Here is a 19,021-nt window from a genome sequence, read left to right as displayed (position 1 = left end):
AAAGATCTGTCGTTATTTGATCTTCGTAGACAAATAATAGGCTCCACAGCAGACAGTAACGCGGTTCCCTATATTTCTGATGAGCAATGTTTTGAGAATAAACCGAAAACCGTAAATTGTTAAGCGTGAGCTAAGTCATTACTTATCTGGCGTATTGCTAGGTCTTACGAGTCTCTAGAGATGCTAGCACGGAAGATGACCCACGCTTACATTATCACGATGAACCGTAACCATGATGAAACCAAGGACGGTCAAAATTTAAAGTAATGCAGTGGAATGCGAGCATTGATCAAGAAACAGGTTACAATATAGTAGTATGTCGTAGTTCTATTAACTTAATTAAGAGGCGTTTGAAGTGAACGCTGTAAGTTACAATGGTCGGGTCAGAATGGCAAAGTGCAAGCAGGTTTGGATACGCTGGAGATCGTTCCACAATGCGAGTACTGAAGACGACAGGATATGGTCCATCCAAGGACAATACAGCGTGGATAATTACAATAACTACTATGTATATGTGGAGAAATTCGTCCTCATTTGCTTATGAAGGCTCACCTGCTTGTGAATCTATAAAAGTTATATAATAACGATTATATTATATTAGAGAGACCATATTTAAAACAATACAGTTGATATAACAACAATAATAATAATAATAATAATAATGAAACATTTTATTACGAATTAAAAAAAATAGCTTGAGAAAAGTGGATAATAGAATAGCTTAACTTGATCTGAGGTTCCAATTAAGCTTGGGCCGTTCATAATGTATACGTCCTTCTAGTGTGGGATCCAAAACAGCAAAACCAACCAAGACAAAGATTAGATAAAGGATACTATAGAAATCAACTTGGCTAATAGAATCCACAGTGTGCGCATAAATAGGATTAATGCTTTATTTTATAAGTAGATTACGCTGGATTTATTTAAGGCCTTTTTTATTCGTCTATAAAAAGTCTCATCTCACGATGGGACAATATTTGATTTGAGTTTCAAATTAGCCCGTTTGTAAGCTGCTCTATCTGGTGCTAGATATAGGCTAACTGCAGTTTAGAGCGTCAGACTGAATTAAGACTGTGCTAACTTTGGGAATTGTACAATGACTTGTTTCAAGTTTCGGAACAAGAAGATAGGAGATCAGTTCGGCCTCAACTAGTATTAATATCGAGCCTTCTACCAGCACTTCAAAGGTTTGTTCAAAACTTCGCAAAGCACTCAGAATTTTTGTATTCGATACAGCCTACCTCATGAACCCTACGGGCAGGCGCTCAATTTTATAAACATGTCCTTAACCATTAGTCGTATTAAAATGAATAGGTCTAAAACGAATAGAACCATGTCTGGTCGTCTGGACCAGACATGATTGGATTATCGAGGAAGTCCAAACTTTCTTTACGCAGAATAAGAGAAATTGAAATCAAAGGAGGAAAAATCCAATGCAAGTAGAACTGCATTGACGGGAGTTAAGTAAACAATATTAGAGCATTACCAACCCTTTGTTGCCTTTCGTAGATTTTGAAATTTTGTTTGAAAGTCTGGCGGGAAAATGCACTCTTGAAGCCAGCTGACCTAGGCGTAGCGCTACTTGTGCTTTATAGGTGAAGATCTCTGATCAGAGATTATCACCTTATTTTCGATAATTAAGTCGTTGAACTAGAATTACCCAGTTATACTAAGGTAGCTATATAGTATTAATTATAGCTTTAGAAATGCCGTTACGTGCACCCCTTTGATTATGGAAGGGCTCGTAAAACCAACCGACAAACTCTATTTTAACACTGTAACACAGTAACAATGATATTAATTGTTGCAAGAACTTAACAAAGATCTGTAATATAAGCAAAGCAAAGATAGCAAAACTAACTCATGAATGATATGTCGGAATCATAAGTAAAGGGGCAAAAAAAATGCTTGAACTCATCAATTACTTTATTGGAATAAAGTAAACAAAAATAATAACAAGCCTGTTACATAATGCGAGTATATTATAATTCATTTTTCATGTATATGATGCGCGCGTATGCGTAAGTACGGCATGGCGCTAAATACGAAATCTGAAAAAATAGCGTTGAAAGTAGTTTTTCTTGATTTATGACTTGATACTTTTACGCTCCAGTGAGAGGAGAGAGTTTTAATCCCATTCATGAAAGACATTGGGCGTGAGACATCACTGCTATCTGAATTTCGTTCACATATTTTTACTATTTGTTGTTTTTACATATTGGTCAACGTCATTTGCTTAAATAGGTATGTACTCTTCTCCCTCGTTCTCTCTCTTTCTGTATATAGATATGTGTGTGTGTATGTATATATATATATAATTAGATCTATCCAAAAGCTGCGCCGTGTCGAGCTGCTGTGTGATGTTTTACAGTATTGTTATGACACAAACAAATACTGATTGGCCGTGCGTGTGCGGATTCCAATTATTATCTGAGCGATGAGTGAATGACGCGTTCGCGGTGCATGCTTTACTCATAAATTAAGCAACTACGTATGGCCACCAACAATAGGGCTATTCGTCTTATTACTCTATTTACAACCTGTTCTTTATGCAGTTTCCACATCGGTGTGCATTACCCATAACGTAGCGATATAAGCACATGCTACGAGTACAGGCCGATTAATATAAACTGAATAATCTGACTTATCGGGCACGCGGCCTGCAGCATAAGCAAGATTTTACTATACATTAGATTTTTATGTAATACTCTGTTTTAACAGAATGCAGTAGAGTAGTCTTGTTCTATTCTTATACTTTCGTTCTTTTTGCTGTGTCCACAAAGTGTAAATTGTCTGAATTATCCAGCCTCTACGTTTGGATAGTAATCAAATAACTCCACATATCGACATCGGCACAAACAAATACAAATGACGGCAAACCGTACAATCACCCAGCCCTTACAAGTGGAAGATCCTAAATCTTCATATTTGAGATTATGCAAGCAAGATGACGGCAGAGCAAATATTCGTAGAGGTGGCGCTAGTGTAGATGGTCTATTTTAGCTGGGGCTATCCTTGTCTTTTCCACCCTTCACAAGACCACTGGACTTGTCCGGTGGCTGGTGGCTCCCTGTTGACTGATAAATCCTTTCGGTTGATTCAGTAAAGCCGGCATGCGTATGATGTGTCATCATTTGCCTGAAATTATAAAACTAAACTATTCTGAATCACAAAAGAAAGCCGAGTAAATTTGAACTTTAATATATTTCTGTTTGTATGGAAAATATCTGGAGCGAACGTCAGGCGGCCGACAATAAAAAAAAATGTGATAGTGACCTTTAATACCTAGACGTTAGGTTTTCGGTTGTGATCCATACAGTTGAATTTCGATTGAATTTTTACCTAACGGACACGAATGAATATGGTTTTCTCGAGCTTTCTCTAGTTATGTCATCAACGACAAGTATCAGAGATTTGTACAAATTGCCTGGACACACTTATCGCAGCAAACCTGTGAAACTGTTCAGCAAACCATGACTTGGACAACAGCAGGCTATTGTTGGGGGTGAGTGAGGTAGATATAGGCGTATTCGGGGGAGTGGCCAGCCCTCCGGACTCAAATCCATCAGAAGCGACACTTCGATCCGTCTCTTGATAGTCATCTCGGGTGCCGGGAATTTCAATTCCTGCCGTTGTGCCTACACCCGCTTCGCTCATTATGTCCGCCGGCTATATCAATACTAAAAATACGACAATAAACAATGCAAACCTGAGATAAAATCTTATACCAAAAAAAGGGCCTTTTCTGCTCCACCCACGAGCTAATCAAAGCAATAGAAACAACAACCGATTATAGAAACAAAAAGTAGCTAAATATTGGAATATTAAGTTCATCACAAAACTTAAACAAAAAAAAAACTTCGAGTACAACCTGCTATATTATTATTATTTGTCATATATATGCACACATAGGAATTGATGAGTCTTTTGCGCTTCGATTATCGACTACATACTTTGATGGCATTATCTCGGCATACTTTGATCCGTTGCCAAGTTATAATTAAAGTGGCTTAAATGTGTTGTGTTACTACGCTGTCAACACTAGTTATTGTGTACAGCGCAGTGACACCTAGAACTATCTCGAATGATCATCAGTGATTAATAGATTACACGACCTGTGCCAATGCTCTGCGCCATTATTAAAAAATGAAAAATTTTAGTAAAGCTAAAAAAAAAATGATTTTAGGGCGTTGGTTTATGCATTATCGAATCAGCTACTTTTTCCAACAGCATTTGTTAGGATGCCTCCTAAAACCATTTGCGCCGTTTACGAAATTAAGGCCGACGACTATAATATTTGCCAACTAAAGAAGATAGGATTAGCTATTTTATACTGAAACGGGTTCGCGCGTGGACCTGCCATATGGATTGAGCTTCCCATTCGTATTCCGACAGATTCTCAGAGCTCGTGTTGTAGCCGACTGATTGGGAGGTTAGCCATTGACAACGAATAAAGTTGATTTCGTTTTCGCCTCTTATGTGTTCACTGAGATCAACATATGCCGTCGAGACTTACTAATATTGAACAGTAAGCACTATAGACCAATCGTTAACCCGCCACGGTAACAAGCACTTTGCGCGAGAGAATTGCGGAGAGATTGGAGGTTGGGTAAGAACGAGCGACATTGTAAGTGATTTGACCTGTTTCCCCGACGATTCCTCCGTGCTATGATCGTTTCGCCCTGTCTCAGGATATACAGTCAGCACATTGACACAGCTAATAAATGCAAACCGAGGCACATTTTCACATTGGTACGTAGTATTTATCATTCTATCTTACTTCCTATATATATATATATATATATATATATATATATATATTACACGAGCGGACTATTTGGGTAAAACCCGCCTATTTAAGGACAGTCGATCGCGCTCTAAAATATGTACGCTTTTATATGAACATAAGGATATTTTAAGGGCATATGATTGCAATCGACAAAATCACACCTGGTCTCCATAACTCATCAAGTACACAAAACTGTTTTTTAAAAAAATCTTTAGTTAATCATTATTGAGGCTTAGTATCGATACAGTTATCATTCGTTTGTCTGTAAGCAAAAAGCACAATAAGCTATAAAGACAAGTATATCTTGATGATAGACTGAGGCAAATTAGTCAAACTCAGTCCCCGTTTTTGGATTAAATCTAGCCAAAAACAGTAAGAAATAATGACTCACCAAAAGAATTTTCAATCCACCCATCATATCAAATAAAAGGCCCAATGTAGCTAGATTTACTATAAGTTAGATGGTACCATAACAAAGTGCTTGCTCCAACAAGTTGCAGCATCGATTCGAACAGAACCCGAGATAATTGAGTAGGACACGCCAGGCGGAAGCGGCAGAGATCAGCCCTGGATGGAGATGCAATATTCGGGTAGTTTCATACCAGCCGTCCCCGGGCTAGGATCCAAACAAACGAGCACGCAGTGTAATTATGTTTTTGACACGTTTTCAAGGTCTTTATATAACGTTCTGACCTTTAAATTAACCTATCTAGTATAAACTTTATGTATATATATATATATAGATATGTGTCATTATTTACTAATGCACTATAAATGTTTGACTCTACATTTCATAAAGTTCATTATTATTTAAAATGCACTTGTATTTACCATTAATGTTGTATTTGAGCAAAAGTATCTATAACATCGGAATCTCGCTATCTATTGCACAATATATTACAAGACGTTAGCCAAAACAGCAAAAATCGTTTGGAGGTGCTTCGGGTATCTGAAAGTCACGATTTCGCCTTAAAGTCAAAACTGTGAAATTGAGTGTGATTAGGTTGAATGGACATGTCTACTTCAAAACGACTACAACCGCCTACATTTAGACTTTTAGGCTATAAAACAGCCTATAATCCTCTCGAAAACTCGCTGTCCGTTTCAGATGCATCTCTTAAAAGATTTAGATGCTTTGTAACACTTCTTTCACGAAACCAACGTTGGAGCGGTTCCACGCTTCACAGCTAAGACAATACATTTCCTTAAAACGGGCAATAGTGTTATAGTTTTAAGCAAAAACCGCTAGCAAAAGCCTATTATATTAGTTTGGCCAGATCTTTGGTCATTTTCGAATGGCGCAATTTACTTTACCTCGTTTTTTACATTAATCATTTTTTAGGCTAAATTTTATTAGAATTCCATAAGTTTTCACATACATTTATATGATATCAAATCCTTAAGTTATAAACCAGTCTTTAGGTTCTATCTGAAGCCGCTTCTCGAGCTTTATTTTTACGAAAACGTTAATAAGCGAATGGATTTGGTAAGTGTACGATAACTAAGAAAACAACGTCAACGCGCGTGGAACTTATTAAGCAATGCCTGTCACCGAAATGGCAGATTCGACTACATACCGCACTCTGTCATGAATGCAATCTCGCCATGCTCCGTTATTACATATGTCTCTACCACTTGGGACTTCCGAACATGGATTCTTAATACTAATAATTGCGGTACTTGCCATTATTTTTTTTACGCTTCTTATTGACCCTTGTTCTATAGTCCTACAACAGGCATCACTCCTACAGGTAGTTCCTAGCGCTAGGCTTTTCACTGGAAAAAAAACACATAAGGCAAACTGATTTTTTTAATGAGGTGCGACAGTTAAACGTTGAAATATGACATTAATTTTAGGGAAAACTATCGAATTGCTCTTACATAATAAATTTGTCTAAAAAATAGTAACTGGGGACTTGTTCTTAGGTCGCATCTATTGTATGAAATTTTTCTTTCTTTGGACTTTGTTCTACGAGTTTAAACCGTATCAAACGTAGTAGATGTGAAACAAGGGGCGCACACTTGCCTTCGTAAACCCTGCTGACTATCCGTTATCTACGTTAGACACATGTATGTCTGTTTCTGTCTAACTCTGTCTCAGCTGGCTCACCGAATGTGTGGGACTCACAATAACTATTGCCGTAATAGCAAGGCAAGGCAAGGCAAGCGGTAATGGTGAACGGCGCCTATATGAAGTCCTTCTAATCTGTTGTCATATTTGTTCAATATCGCAGATTTTGGTGCTATTGTTGTGACTCTCGACTAAACTGTTGTTTTGCATCACCAAACGACACACACTGTGTTACTGTGTCGCGTCGCGATAGCCTGTTCTGTGACTGCCTTTGTTTCCTTTCGCTTTTTCTTCAACGGCAGAAAGCCTGCATGTGTTTCATCAGTATCAAGCATTTATACATAACGACGCTGTCCTACAACAAATAGCTAATAATCGCGCACGTATAAGCGTCTCTATTTCAGTTAGCTGCTATTGTCGTTATTCATAAACGATTTGCGTTATCGTTTCGTTGTGGACACCAGCAGCGCCTGACACATTGTACTCGGCGAAGATGCACAAGCTCCAAGCAGATATCTGATGAAGATATCGGGACTACGTCCATGCTATTGTGCTCGTTTCTAAACGATTCAGCACTACTGGTAAATAGTACAATAGTACGAAGCTTTTTTTTGAAGTTCTGTCAAAGAGGTTTCGATGAAGCACAGTTCCCGAAAAAAATTGGTTAGTTAGACAGCAACCAAATGAACCGACAGTCATCCTCGCGGTCACACGGGCGGATGATTACGGACCATGATACCTATATTCACACATTCAATCAGGGTCCGATAATTAAACGATAGAACGCCTTTTCCATGATACCTGCGTGACTAATATTAGCAGAACTACCTGGCTGCCGGTTCTGCAGCGACGCAACAACTGTGCGATCTGTATTTGTGTCGTCTGTTCGATATCGCTCGTAGAAACTGCTGTTTGGGCGACTCGCGCCGTTACTGCTACGGCTGCCCGTCCCGTGCCCTACGCGTACGTTTTTATTCCACGCGGAGCACCAGCGTTCTCTGCTAACGACGGCTCGCTAACAGCAGCAACATCGCGGCCACAACGGCGGCACTGAGCACTTACCATCGCCGTTGCCACCACCATCGGCGGCAACTCGATTCGTCCGTCCGTCTGTCCGTCAGCGTTCGGCAGATAGTCCTCTAGAGGTACAATTGTGACGACCAATGCTATCAGCGCTGGAACTATGTTGAGGCCACCCCATTGTCGCTTGCCGACTGCGTGAGAGCGTGCTCTGAACGCACATTGAGCAGCCATTATGCCACTGCGGCTGTCCTCAGGTTGACCTGTGGTTGTCGTTGGGCAGCTGTTCCGATGTCGGATGACTGCAGCAGCGGCAGGGAATCAGCTAAGTATTTCGAGTTTTACGTCCGGCATTATCGTTAGGCACCATCCGTCACGAGACGAACCATGTGTCTATGCGCGAATTCTAACCTGGACTACTACGTATCCCTGAGATTAGCAGCCCAATACGTCACCCACTAGGCTATAACGGGGACGTCAGCAAGAAAGCTAGCGGACGTAAACCGGACACAAGATGAAGCGACCTGAGATGCGATCGGGAGCAGGCAATTAGGAGAAAAAAAAAAGGACATCGTCTGAGAAAAGACTAATTGGACGTCGACGCCACAAGAAACTGTTTCGTAGTGATCTGTTAAATCGAGCCTTGACCACTATCATCGGTGGCGCTACCGCCGTATCGGATCTCATACTAACATCGCTTTTGCAATTACCGTAGTAATGCTTTGGCTGTCGCTGCTGTATCTGGCGATCTGGTGTAATTCCACAAAGACGTGCTACTACTGCCATTACTGTTGCAAGTTACATTATAGAAGCGTTATTATATACCAGCGCGAGTATGAATGATAACAAAAAATGTTTATAGAATGCCGACTTCACGAAAGAGTCTGTACACTGAAAGCAAAGCAACCGTTAATACTACAACAGTCTTTCGTTGCTATGGTGTTCTTTGAGAGGTTGTTAGCTTTGCTGGCGCTGTTGGCATCGGTTCTGACATAGCGATTCTCGTTTTGCTGCCTCAGTTCGTTTGGCAGCTGATGATATTTTTGCTTGTTGTTCTTTCTTATTTCGATTTTATTTCTATTGGTCCGTTCCCGTAACAGTCACTGTCATTGCTCCAGTATCGTACCGCAAGGCAGTTGCTGCTGATGCCCCGTTGCAATGGGTCCTCTATACTTTGCTTAGTCGATCCTGTCTTTTGCTGGTTGATTGTTTGCCTACCTGATACTTTTGGCTTTAAAGGCCCGCTGTTTCTGGCAAAGTATTTAGAAGGACTATTGATTACTATATTAATAGCATTGCCAGCTATTGGTATAAATGCGTAACGTGTGTATGACCACGTTTGTGACAATGTAATGTTTATCTGTTTGTTCGTTTGTATATATGTGTGCTTGCGTTCGTGCCAGTGCTTGTGAACCGACTGTAGGATTCGATGCGTTATACGCAACTGGCCGAGTTACTTCTCTCATGAATTTGACGCGAGAGTAACAACACCCGTAGCGCTAAGAGCGACAGCAGTAGCAGTAGTTTAAGCCGTAAAGATCTCGCGTAGATGCTGCGAATGACTCGACGGCTAGCTTCCTGCTTTCTCGATCGGCCGCTGAAATCAGCCAGCAACAAACAACGAACGACGGCTGCTGTTTCTCTCGGTAACAGTAATGCGCGATAATCATACCGGTGATTATGATTAGCGGATCATGTCTGCTGCCTCGATGCTAGCGACGACAACCTTCTCGTTCATTTCGAGTTGATTCGTTCGCCAACTCATTCGCTGTTTTTAGCTTAGCACTTGTAGCCAGACAAGAAAGCATCAGTTGTAGAGATTTTCATATAATCGGTGTACGACTACGTATGGCCTACAACGCTGACGGCGTCTCTGCGCGATGAGCGAGAACAGAGAAAAGAAGGTAGACGAAATGACCGACCGACCGATGGATTGACAGCCAAACAAGCAACATCTCCAACGGAGAAGAATATCAATGCGATAAGCTACAGATGATGATACTTACTGCTGGCGCTGTTGTACTGTCACCGCTGCCATCAACAACCCTTTACCCCGCTGTGTTTACGGCACCAGCCACAAAACTTGATGGCCCACTTAGTAAGCAGCGGCCGCTCGCGCTTCTCTCTCGTAGTCGGCCGACGATTGGGGCGGACTTCAACTCTGTCACTGTCGTTTCATACGCGCACTGAATTAGCTATTCACACGCGTACACATACACAATAAATAATATGACAGGCAGACAGACAAGCGGATCTCTTATACTTAAAGAGGCGTTGCAGCGGTCGTAGACTCGATAAAGGCAAAGGTATCTCGGCCGCCGTCACCATACCACCGGCAGACGGAGCGAGCGACCCAGCGGCCAACAAATACGACGACGCCCAGCGTGCCAGTCTATCTTTTGTCGAAATGGCTAACCGTTGCGTTGGTCTGTTTGCTGCCAGCGAAGGCACTCCTCTATTCTTGCTGCAAAGCTAACCGGTTTTTTGCATTACTGCGGTCGTTTAAGGAATGCCACGCCGTGACACAAAAACAATGCATACGTATCTATTATCAGAAAATAGATGCAATGCCAACGGACACTCACACATATAAATGCACAAAGGCGAACACACAACAATGATGATCGGCTATCGCAGCAAGTTCACAAGATTGCCATGAGCGCTCTTATCGTTAGCGTTTATACGACTACATTGATTTGCTCCTGTTTCCATGGCACACTTCATTGTTGCCATCATAGATTACTGGTTGACATACCTCAGCATCCTGTGCAGTCAACCAATGCATACTGTACATTCCACACGCACCAGGCCTTTATGCCGAATCTTTCACGTCTAGTAAAGGGCTCAATAACTGCTATTGACCGAGAAACACACAAATGCAATGTACGAACCGGTGGCGCACAATTGGCAAATGTACACGTGTACGGGAAAAGAAAGGAAGCGACGGAAAACCGCGACCATTCTATGGCCGGAAGATGGCAACGATAGACAGGAAGGCTCTAGAAGAAGTCGAGGTATTTAATTGAAACTCACGCTAGTCGAGTTAGTTAGCCCAATGACACCAGCCGTCCCTGTTTGTAGCTGCTGACGATGACGTTACCCTTTGATTAGTTGAAACGAGAGCGCACAATAGGATCAAGCGGCGCCATGGGACGATATTCACGGAGTCATGCAAGCAAAAGCATGTATGTGCTACACATTTGCACTGGCGGACAGTCTAGAGGCTTTCAGGAAGATTAAAACTGCGCATCACCACAGGATGGCATTAGCAAGAGTCTCCTTGAGTGTGCTGGGTGTATATCATAGATATATGTTGCTGGAAAGCCTTATTCACAGCTACTACCTAAATGCGCTTCTACAGAACCGTCGCGACTGCTCCCAGATCCTTTTGCAGCTTAGGGAAAGCAACGACACTATTTTTAGACTAACAAAACCATTTCTAGGGAACAAGTAAGCTAATGCAGTAAAGCTGCAGATTTTTTTTTGGGTCCAGATACAATACTAGATAAAGCTTTTTAACTGTTTAGACTTAAAGCTAGAAGAAACTCCTGATTAAGGTATTCGAGTCCACACTGTCATTTTTGTTCTAAATGCAAATTTGTTTAAATAAGGCTTTTTTTTTTTGTTGCATGCAAGTTACCCACAGCACGCATTCGGAATCTAATTCTAAAACAAGTGATTTTAGTTGGAGCTCTCAAAGCTCCATTTATTTATTTAGCCTGAATAGTTTAGGAAGACAATCGTCAACTAGATGGACAAAAAAAAATAGATCAATATTTGAATATGTTTCTTAGTAGATCATTTAGACGAAATCACCTAGTACCGTTCTAGAAAATCGTAGTCTGCTTATAATGTTTTTTTTAAAGTTTTTATAAAAAAGATGTATCATACGAAGGAAAGCCAGCTAAATTAACTAAGGCACCTTATCGTGTTTTAACAGGATAAAACCGGCCTTTTATTTACCGGAATTTTATCTTCGGCTAAATATGTCTATTACAAGCGCCGTACATGCAAATATCTAGATGAAAAGCAACTGACTATAATAAGATGTTACTGCAAGTCTACTGAAAACATAACTTATCTCAAATGAGAATAAGTTTCATGTTGTCCCAATTAATTCTATAGTGAATCCAAGGTTGTGTTGAACTTGTTCTCCGTTCATAGAAGTATCATAATGCACTACTAATTGAAGATTCAAGTGTAAGAACTTGCCACGGTGCCATACAAGTACATTTATTTACTTCCGAAAAAGTATACTTATCGCTAGTAACGAGCACAGACACAACCCAGAGTATTTAAACAACAGCCCTTGGTTAGCAGAATATTTCAAATATTGATGAAATATATTAACTATAATCAATTTTATTTACAGGGTTAATTTTTAAGCGATCACCAAACAAATAGACTTACCTAAGCCGGCTTAGTTGTTATGCTTAGTACGCTTCGTGATGTAATAAGCATAAAAATCTTCGAAAATGTTTAAAAACAATTTCGAAGTTTAATAAATTACAACTATTGAATCTATTTCCATTTTCTTACGTGATTCTTATAGAGAGCTATATGCTACCAGCCGCAAAATCTGACCTTATCCTTCTATTAAGGTTACCACTTTATATACCAGTGTAGACTAGACTAATGATCCTGCAAGTCTGGTTCGATTTGCTTGAAAATGACCACCAACAGGAACCTTATGCCGCAGTAATTATGGCAGCATGATGCCATATAATTTCAGATCCGCAAGAGCTACATTGGTCGCCACTGATATATCAGAACGTGACAGAAAAATCATTCTAGCAACATATTTGCCTATCTATACATCAATGTCAGCCATTCCTAATTGATACGTGCAAATTTTTACATCGGGTAACGTTCCTGTGATGATCCCTGTTGCTACGATCCGTCCGAGTTCGCGGATTGTGAAACTCTGTCCAATCTGAAGGATCATCTTTTTCGAAAGCGTCAAGTTCACCTCACCTGTGTCACCTGTCGATGCATAACGCATGTTAAAAAAATATACCAGATAAAAGCCAGTTCTGTCTAGAACAAAACCTTTAACTCGCCATAGGTAACAATACTGCGTCGTTTAGTTTCAGAATTTAAGCCAAAATTAGCTATTATAGATCTTTCCACGCTAGACAAGTCACAATTAAAACTTCTTCTTTTTTTTGCTTGAAATTGAAGGTTAATATTATTGCCAGTTTTCGTGCGGTTTCTCAAGAATTAGAGAAAAACTTGTACGAGAGAAACCTAAAAATCCTCAATGAAGTTTTCAAATAATGGACTCCGAAACTTATCAAAATGGCTCGAAAAAACATTTTTGGTAAGTTTCTGAAAAATGGTTTCTAGAATAGAGGAATACAGAATATTAAACGGCTTGTAACGGCTTGTTTTTTAAACACTTGACATTTTTCTCCACCCTTAGAATCACAGAACTTTCTTGTTGTTTTAAGCCTTGACGCTTTTTGGATCTTTCGTACTGCTATCAGCTCAATATTTTATTTCGTTAATTATATGCAGCGGACTTGACTACCACGTGAATGAGTTCGCGTTTACCCATATCACTTGACACACTGTTATTATTAGAAGATTATTTGCAAGGTAAAAATAGAGTAATTTAAAATAGACTAGCTAGTGATTTACATCCCGATTTGATGCTGTAATCGTAGTCGATGACGCTTTTATCGAGGGAACATGACCATCAAAAGTAATATCTTTATTACATGTAAAAAAAAAAGTTCGTCGCAATATCTGTTTTCTTTTTAACAGTTTAAACAGGGTTCAAAATAAGGCACAAAAAAGTTCTTTTGCCTTGTTAACATCAGCCGAAGCCTATAACGCTATGAGTCGCAACATAAATGTGACATGCTCCGACTGGATCCGCTAGCTATCAAAGGCAATTTCAGTCGTAACAGAGGACAACTACAATATAAAGCTCCATCGAACTTGCCTGGCATTAGCATGCCCCCATCTTTGACGTCAACCCTACAGGGAAGGTTCCAGGTTTTCGCGAAGAGAGGCATAATATATTTTGTGGATATCGGCCTTTTGCGTCCGCCTTCTCCACGGTTGAGCAGGTACATGTTGGCCGTGAAACGATTATGAATTTCATATGCGTTTGGAGCAACCACAGACATTCCTCGGCAGACGGCACTCGTTTTAACGCCTCGACACAAAAGACTGCATAAGCGTGGATATGTGAGAAGGTTTAATTTGATAAGCGGCACCTTTTTAAAGCCTGGAAGCAGCACTTATACCTTATTACTTTCAAAACTGTCTCTTTCATCACTGCCTACCACAGTAAAATGACCGGACGGTAAATTAATTAACTGTATAGATGAAGACAGCTAGTAGAATGCTGTCAGCAAAAGCTAGAGATTAAAAAGTACATTCTCCACTGAGTTTATAATAGAAGAAGCCCAGAGCATATTCCTTGTTTGCTTTAGAATAATTTTTATCCCAGCTAAATTATTTCCTAACTAATACAGCTACAGTTTTGTCTTATATGACTGCCCTTACAATTAGTAGTGTATCGTGTGCATCACACAAATTTCGGCCGTTATGCGAACAAAAGCCACCCTTTAATATCATGAATTAAAAGAAATGATAGCATGTAAACAACATACCCCACATGGTCTCCCGCCTGGGCCTGGCTCAGCTGTCTGCCAAAAGCCTGGATATCTGACACAGTGGTTGGGACCTTCTCGTTGAATCCTGTGATTTCGATTTTGTCGTATCTCCTAACTGTCCCCTTATCCAAAGTCGTAATTAGAACGGTGCCTCGGCCTTTAACAGTTACAACACCTTCGATAGGCCCATGCAATGGAGATCTGATATCTCGCTGCGGCGGTTCTATATATTCGTCCATGTGGTCCAGTAGTTTCTTAATAGCCGGTTGACCTGTACATAATTACAAAGAACGATGCCAAAAAATCTCAGGTAAAAAATATGAACCACGACTTGGCTTGCTTGAATTGAATTATTTTGTAAGCAAGAAATGTAGGTATCGCATTTTATTATATTTTCATAAAAGGAACTTGCTTTTGTAGATCAATAAAGCCCAATATTTTTTGCTTCCGCCTGTCCCTTGGCACACGTACGAGTCAACCTCATACTCAAATTTAAGGAAATATATATGTAGTGATAATAATGTATTCTTTTAGGCACTGCTAAACTAACCATAAGGCTCATTGCTGCCTTCAAGTGCCTTCTTCGCTGAACCGTAAATGATGGGGCACCAGTGTGCATCTGGAAAGTTGAATGATTCCATAAGATCACGAATCTCCATCTCGATCAGTTCCAGAACGTCTTTCTCAGCTAAATCAGCTTTATTTATGAATGCAATTATCTTCTTTACTCCGACCTACAACAAAAAATTGGTATAGTTGTGCATACATCTCTTAGTATTAGTTAAAAATATATATTATTTAAATCGCCACCACAGTCATTATTGGCACTTGCGTTTTGGGGCAATACTGCTGTTTACTGTAAATATTCGAATACATCCTATAAAGCATACTTGCTATAAATGTTCCATAGGTACATTGGATTTGAACAATATTTTTTTCGGAAAAATGAAAATTGTAATTGTAAGTAAAAAATTTTCGCAACATTACCCGCGCGCTGCTTTTTTTACTAACGAATCTTGGATAATTTTTTCAAGAACAGAAAGTTTCTTCACATTTGAAAGTAAAATGTTTTTTTGAGTTGTATGATATTAAACATCCAGTCTAGTTGTCAGTAACAACCTGTTGGCATACAAGTAGATGCTCGCTGGTCTGTGGCATACATCCATCGTCCGCTGCGACAACCAAAATTGCGGCGTCCATCTGTGCTGTTCCGCAAATCATGTTTTTAATAAAATCCGCATGTCCAGGACAATCCGTGTGTGCATAATGCCGTTTATCTGTCTCATATTCAACGTGTGATGCATTTATTGTGATTCCTGACACAACCAACGAGCAGCAACCACAAAGACAGAGCAGAAAATAGGACAAGTATCAACTGATTGTCTCAATGATAATTACTGATATTTACACATACCTTAGAATGGCAGGCTAATAGGGTACAAGCGAATCGATGCGATCTTGTACTTGGAAATTTTCAATTACAGTTGTTCAATTATTGGTAATGATTATATTATGCCTTAGATAATTGCGCATGATATCAAATATTTTTTTAACATCCTTGAGGAGTCCCAGTCACAAAGGCCACTCAACTTTCTCTTTCTGGTTGGGCCTTAGCAATCGTATTCAGGTTAATGCCCTTACAATAATTCTCATATATAGGTTCACCAGCTAGCTCTTTTACCTCGACGTTTTTCTTCTTCGGCTTTATCGATATTTTCATAACTAACATATTTCGTTCCGGTTCCCTTCTCTGCCAGGTATTTTGTAATCGCTGCGGTCAGCGACGTCTTGCCATGGTCCACGTGCCCAATGGTCCCAATGTTTATGTTTATTTTGCCGCTAGTAGATTCGAGACTTTCGACCTTTTCCAGAATCCGTTTTGTTCGAATCGACGTCCTTAGCAATGGCGCTCTGATATAGAAACCAGCAGCGCGTCGCCACAGCATCTCTTTCACTTGGTCTTGCTACGCTTTTGGCCAACTTGAAGATTTAACCTGGTAGATATAACGCAAGTACACATGATTCTGTTATTTCTCTTATGTATTATTAGCAATTACGTAATGATCGTAGTCATTATGTAATTGCTACGGACGGGCAGGAAGCACGTTCGAACCAATCAAATGGTTGTAATGAATAGCCATAGTATCAGCTCGACGTTACCGCGTTCAAAAAAACTGTTTAAAAATAATAATCTTGTTTTGAAGACGTCTCCTATCACTAAAAATGTAAATCTAATATAATATACCATTTGGATCTGCAAATAAAATTCTTAGTTATACATTTCATAATTAAATATATATAGGTATGGAATGCTTTCCACTTACTATTGAAAAATCCGTATGCCGAAATCAACCGTCAGACCTTAAGTGAATATATATACATCTCAGGTTTATGTGCTATAAAACGTGTGTCAATAAAAAATTATTTATATTTCTATCGCGTTATTATATTTTACTTGAAACACAAATATCGCCTAAATAAATATACCTCCTTTGAGAATGAGTATTGCATGTCAATAACAACCTTTTTATTGATTCCGCTATCCATTAGGGATTGGCCGGATTCAGAATACGAGCTCCTTCAACTCAGAATAAATAACAGATTTGCGACAAAGCCGCTTTGTTTATTTTGACTTGATGCAAGGGCAACCGGAAATACATACAACAGCTTGATTTTACAGAACTTTCAGTATCCATGATTCTGCACTTAGATCTATCTAACTTCCTTTGTCCAGCATCAAAGAGCTCATATGAGAATATTTTGAAATTACTGCTACAAGAAAGCTTAATAGCTTAAGTTTGCGATATGCATGGGTTATTTCGCTCTTGCTATCATGCTTTAAACAGCATCAATGCAGGTCGGTTTGCTTCACCCTTCTACGATCTTTTATCGATCATTAGCTTTTCTTTCATTTTATTAGCAGAATCTGTCAAATTGTAGGTCTGTCCAATTGACGAAATAAAGCTACGGCTCCATTGGACGTGCCCACAGCCAATGTTGGGGCTGTACAGGCCTTCGACTTTCCAAGGATCTCCACAGCTGTGAAGGTTATATCAGTCGCTTCGGCACGGTACAGAAGTTTAACCGTACCAAAATCTTCAATAGCATGAATCAACAAGGTATTGCCGTTATTGGCTAAGGTTACCAGTTTGTTTCCACTTAGTCGAGACGTAAGCGAACGATTGCAGTCAATATCATCCGGGGTGATATCCTTTGAGATCACTGTTTCGTCGAGCTCAGCCATAAGAAGTCTGTGGCGTCGATTTGTACTCATCGGATCAGGTCGGATGTGAGCGGCGAACCAAACTTTGTGCTGAAATGACATGGTCCAGAAGATATGAATCGGACTGGACGCATTGGAGGCTACCTCAACGAGATCCTGATTTGTCAGCGGATTAAGTAAATGGAGACTATTTGGAAGTAAAACAAGAAGTTTTGCATCGGCACTGGCTAGTGCCTTTACTGAAGCTGCGAACGTCCGTAGAAGCTGATGATTGTCGTTAAGATCGTGGCGATGAATTCGTGCGCCGGAGGCAGTGTAGAATTCCCCCTCGCTAGAACTCAAACAATCAAGTTTTTCCTTAAAGCTGCAAGTAACGTTGTGAAGAGCTCTGTTCTTGTAAATAACTGTCAGCATTCTCGAATCAGACTTAGTCAGAACGAGCTGATGGCGTGCAAGGCTCACAGGCATCTGTATACTACTAACGAATTTAGCCAAAACGTTGTCGTTTTTAAGTACGCAGATCATATCCCTTTGTATAACAAACAGAAGCGAATCATTTTCGTGGATAGCAAAAAAGATGGCCAGCACAGGCGAGCTGGAGGGCAACACCACAGTTGACTGAACTCCATAGGGAATCATTTCGCGCTGAAGTAAATTCGAAAAAAGAACACCGTCTTCTAGTTTTTGTCGTAATTCAAAACTCTACTGGACCTATCAGATTTTGTTGGAAATAAATTCACATACGAGAGTTGCAAATTCAATTTCACAATTTGCGTACGACCCTTTTTCAAAAACTGCTTTTCAGCTTAGTCTTATATAATTTTTTTCCTTGTATTTACTGGCTCCCGAATAATTTCGTATTTCAAAAATTTGGGAGTCGAACTAAAACATTTCGCGTGGCCGAAATCGGACGTTCAGACTTCTACCGGACTCTTGTTTCCTGCCTGCCTAAATACCCGAACATGCTCGCGAAGAAGCAAATTCGCGCAGGCACTAAAATACACACGAGAGTTGCATAATTCTCTGTTAGAATGTTGAATTCGAACACAAGACTTTATCAACCACTGGTTTTTATAGTGCCATACATAAACAAAAAGGGCAAAGAACTATTTTTACCATTCAAGTTCGGTCTTACGGATGTTTATCTTCAATCAAGCGGTATTTTCCAACCCTTGCTGACGGTAGCGGTTAGTGGATACGAAGCTGCCAGTCTGTGTAAAACTAACAGCCTCTTTCCGCCGGCCAGAATTTATGAGCTAAGTGAGCGAACTTCCTCAAAACGAACGTAGTCG

General features: G+C 40.0%; 1 protein-coding gene across 15 annotated transcripts; it reads right to left on the bottom strand.

Moving 5' to 3' along the window:
• Nucleotides 1-1,903: 1,903 nt before the first annotated feature.
• Nucleotides 1,904-18,980, bottom strand: LOC111248552 (uncharacterized). Of its 15 annotated transcripts, none has more exons than XM_086987730.1 (12): nt 18,846-18,977; nt 16,831-16,867; nt 16,188-16,500; nt 15,626-15,822; nt 15,057-15,240; nt 14,504-14,777; nt 13,828-14,057; nt 10,914-12,863; nt 6,474-6,590; nt 5,258-5,405; nt 3,452-3,680; nt 1,904-3,138 (listed from the first exon to the last, which is right to left on the bottom strand). In XM_086987730.1, the coding sequence occupies exons 3-8, from the start codon at nt 16,450-16,452 to the stop codon at nt 12,691-12,693; spliced, it is 1,323 nt and encodes a 440-aa protein (XP_086843856.1). In that variant the 5' UTR covers nt 16,453-16,500; nt 16,831-16,867; nt 18,846-18,977; the 3' UTR covers nt 1,904-3,138; nt 3,452-3,680; nt 5,258-5,405; nt 6,474-6,590; nt 10,914-12,690. The 15 variants fall into 15 exon arrangements, with proteins under 15 accessions (XP_086843856.1, XP_086843857.1, XP_086843858.1 ...); XM_086987731.1 differs by having other exon boundaries at nt 16,831-16,902; nt 18,846-18,961; XM_086987732.1 differs by lacking the exon at nt 18,846-18,977 and adding an exon at nt 17,030-18,376 and having other exon boundaries at nt 3,277-3,680.
• Between the last annotated feature and the right edge of the window lie 41 nt (nt 18,981-19,021).

This window comes from Varroa destructor, unplaced genomic scaffold (assembly GCF_002443255.2).
Source record: "Varroa destructor unplaced genomic scaffold, Vdes_3.0 BEIS01000004.1, whole genome shotgun sequence".
Lineage (NCBI taxonomy): Eukaryota > Metazoa > Arthropoda > Arachnida > Mesostigmata > Varroidae > Varroa > Varroa destructor.
The sequence above is the reverse complement of the archived record's forward strand: the minus strand, read 5'-3'. Positions and strand labels throughout refer to the sequence as shown.

Bases quoted from the DNA above. Each gene is read 5' to 3' on its own strand.
- LOC111248552 (XM_086987728.1), bottom strand. From the start codon at position 16,452: ATGCTGTGGCGACGCGCTGCTGGTTTCTATATCAGAGCGCCATTGCTA. The intron at 14,778-15,056 runs GTTAGTTTAGCA...AATTATGTACAG, and splicing joins AGGCAGCAATGAGCCTTATG to GTCAACCGGCTATTAAGAAA. The intron at 14,058-14,503 runs GTATGTTGTTTA...ACGCTTATGCAG, and splicing joins CAGGCGGGAGACCATGTGGG to TCTTTTGTGTCGAGGCGTTA.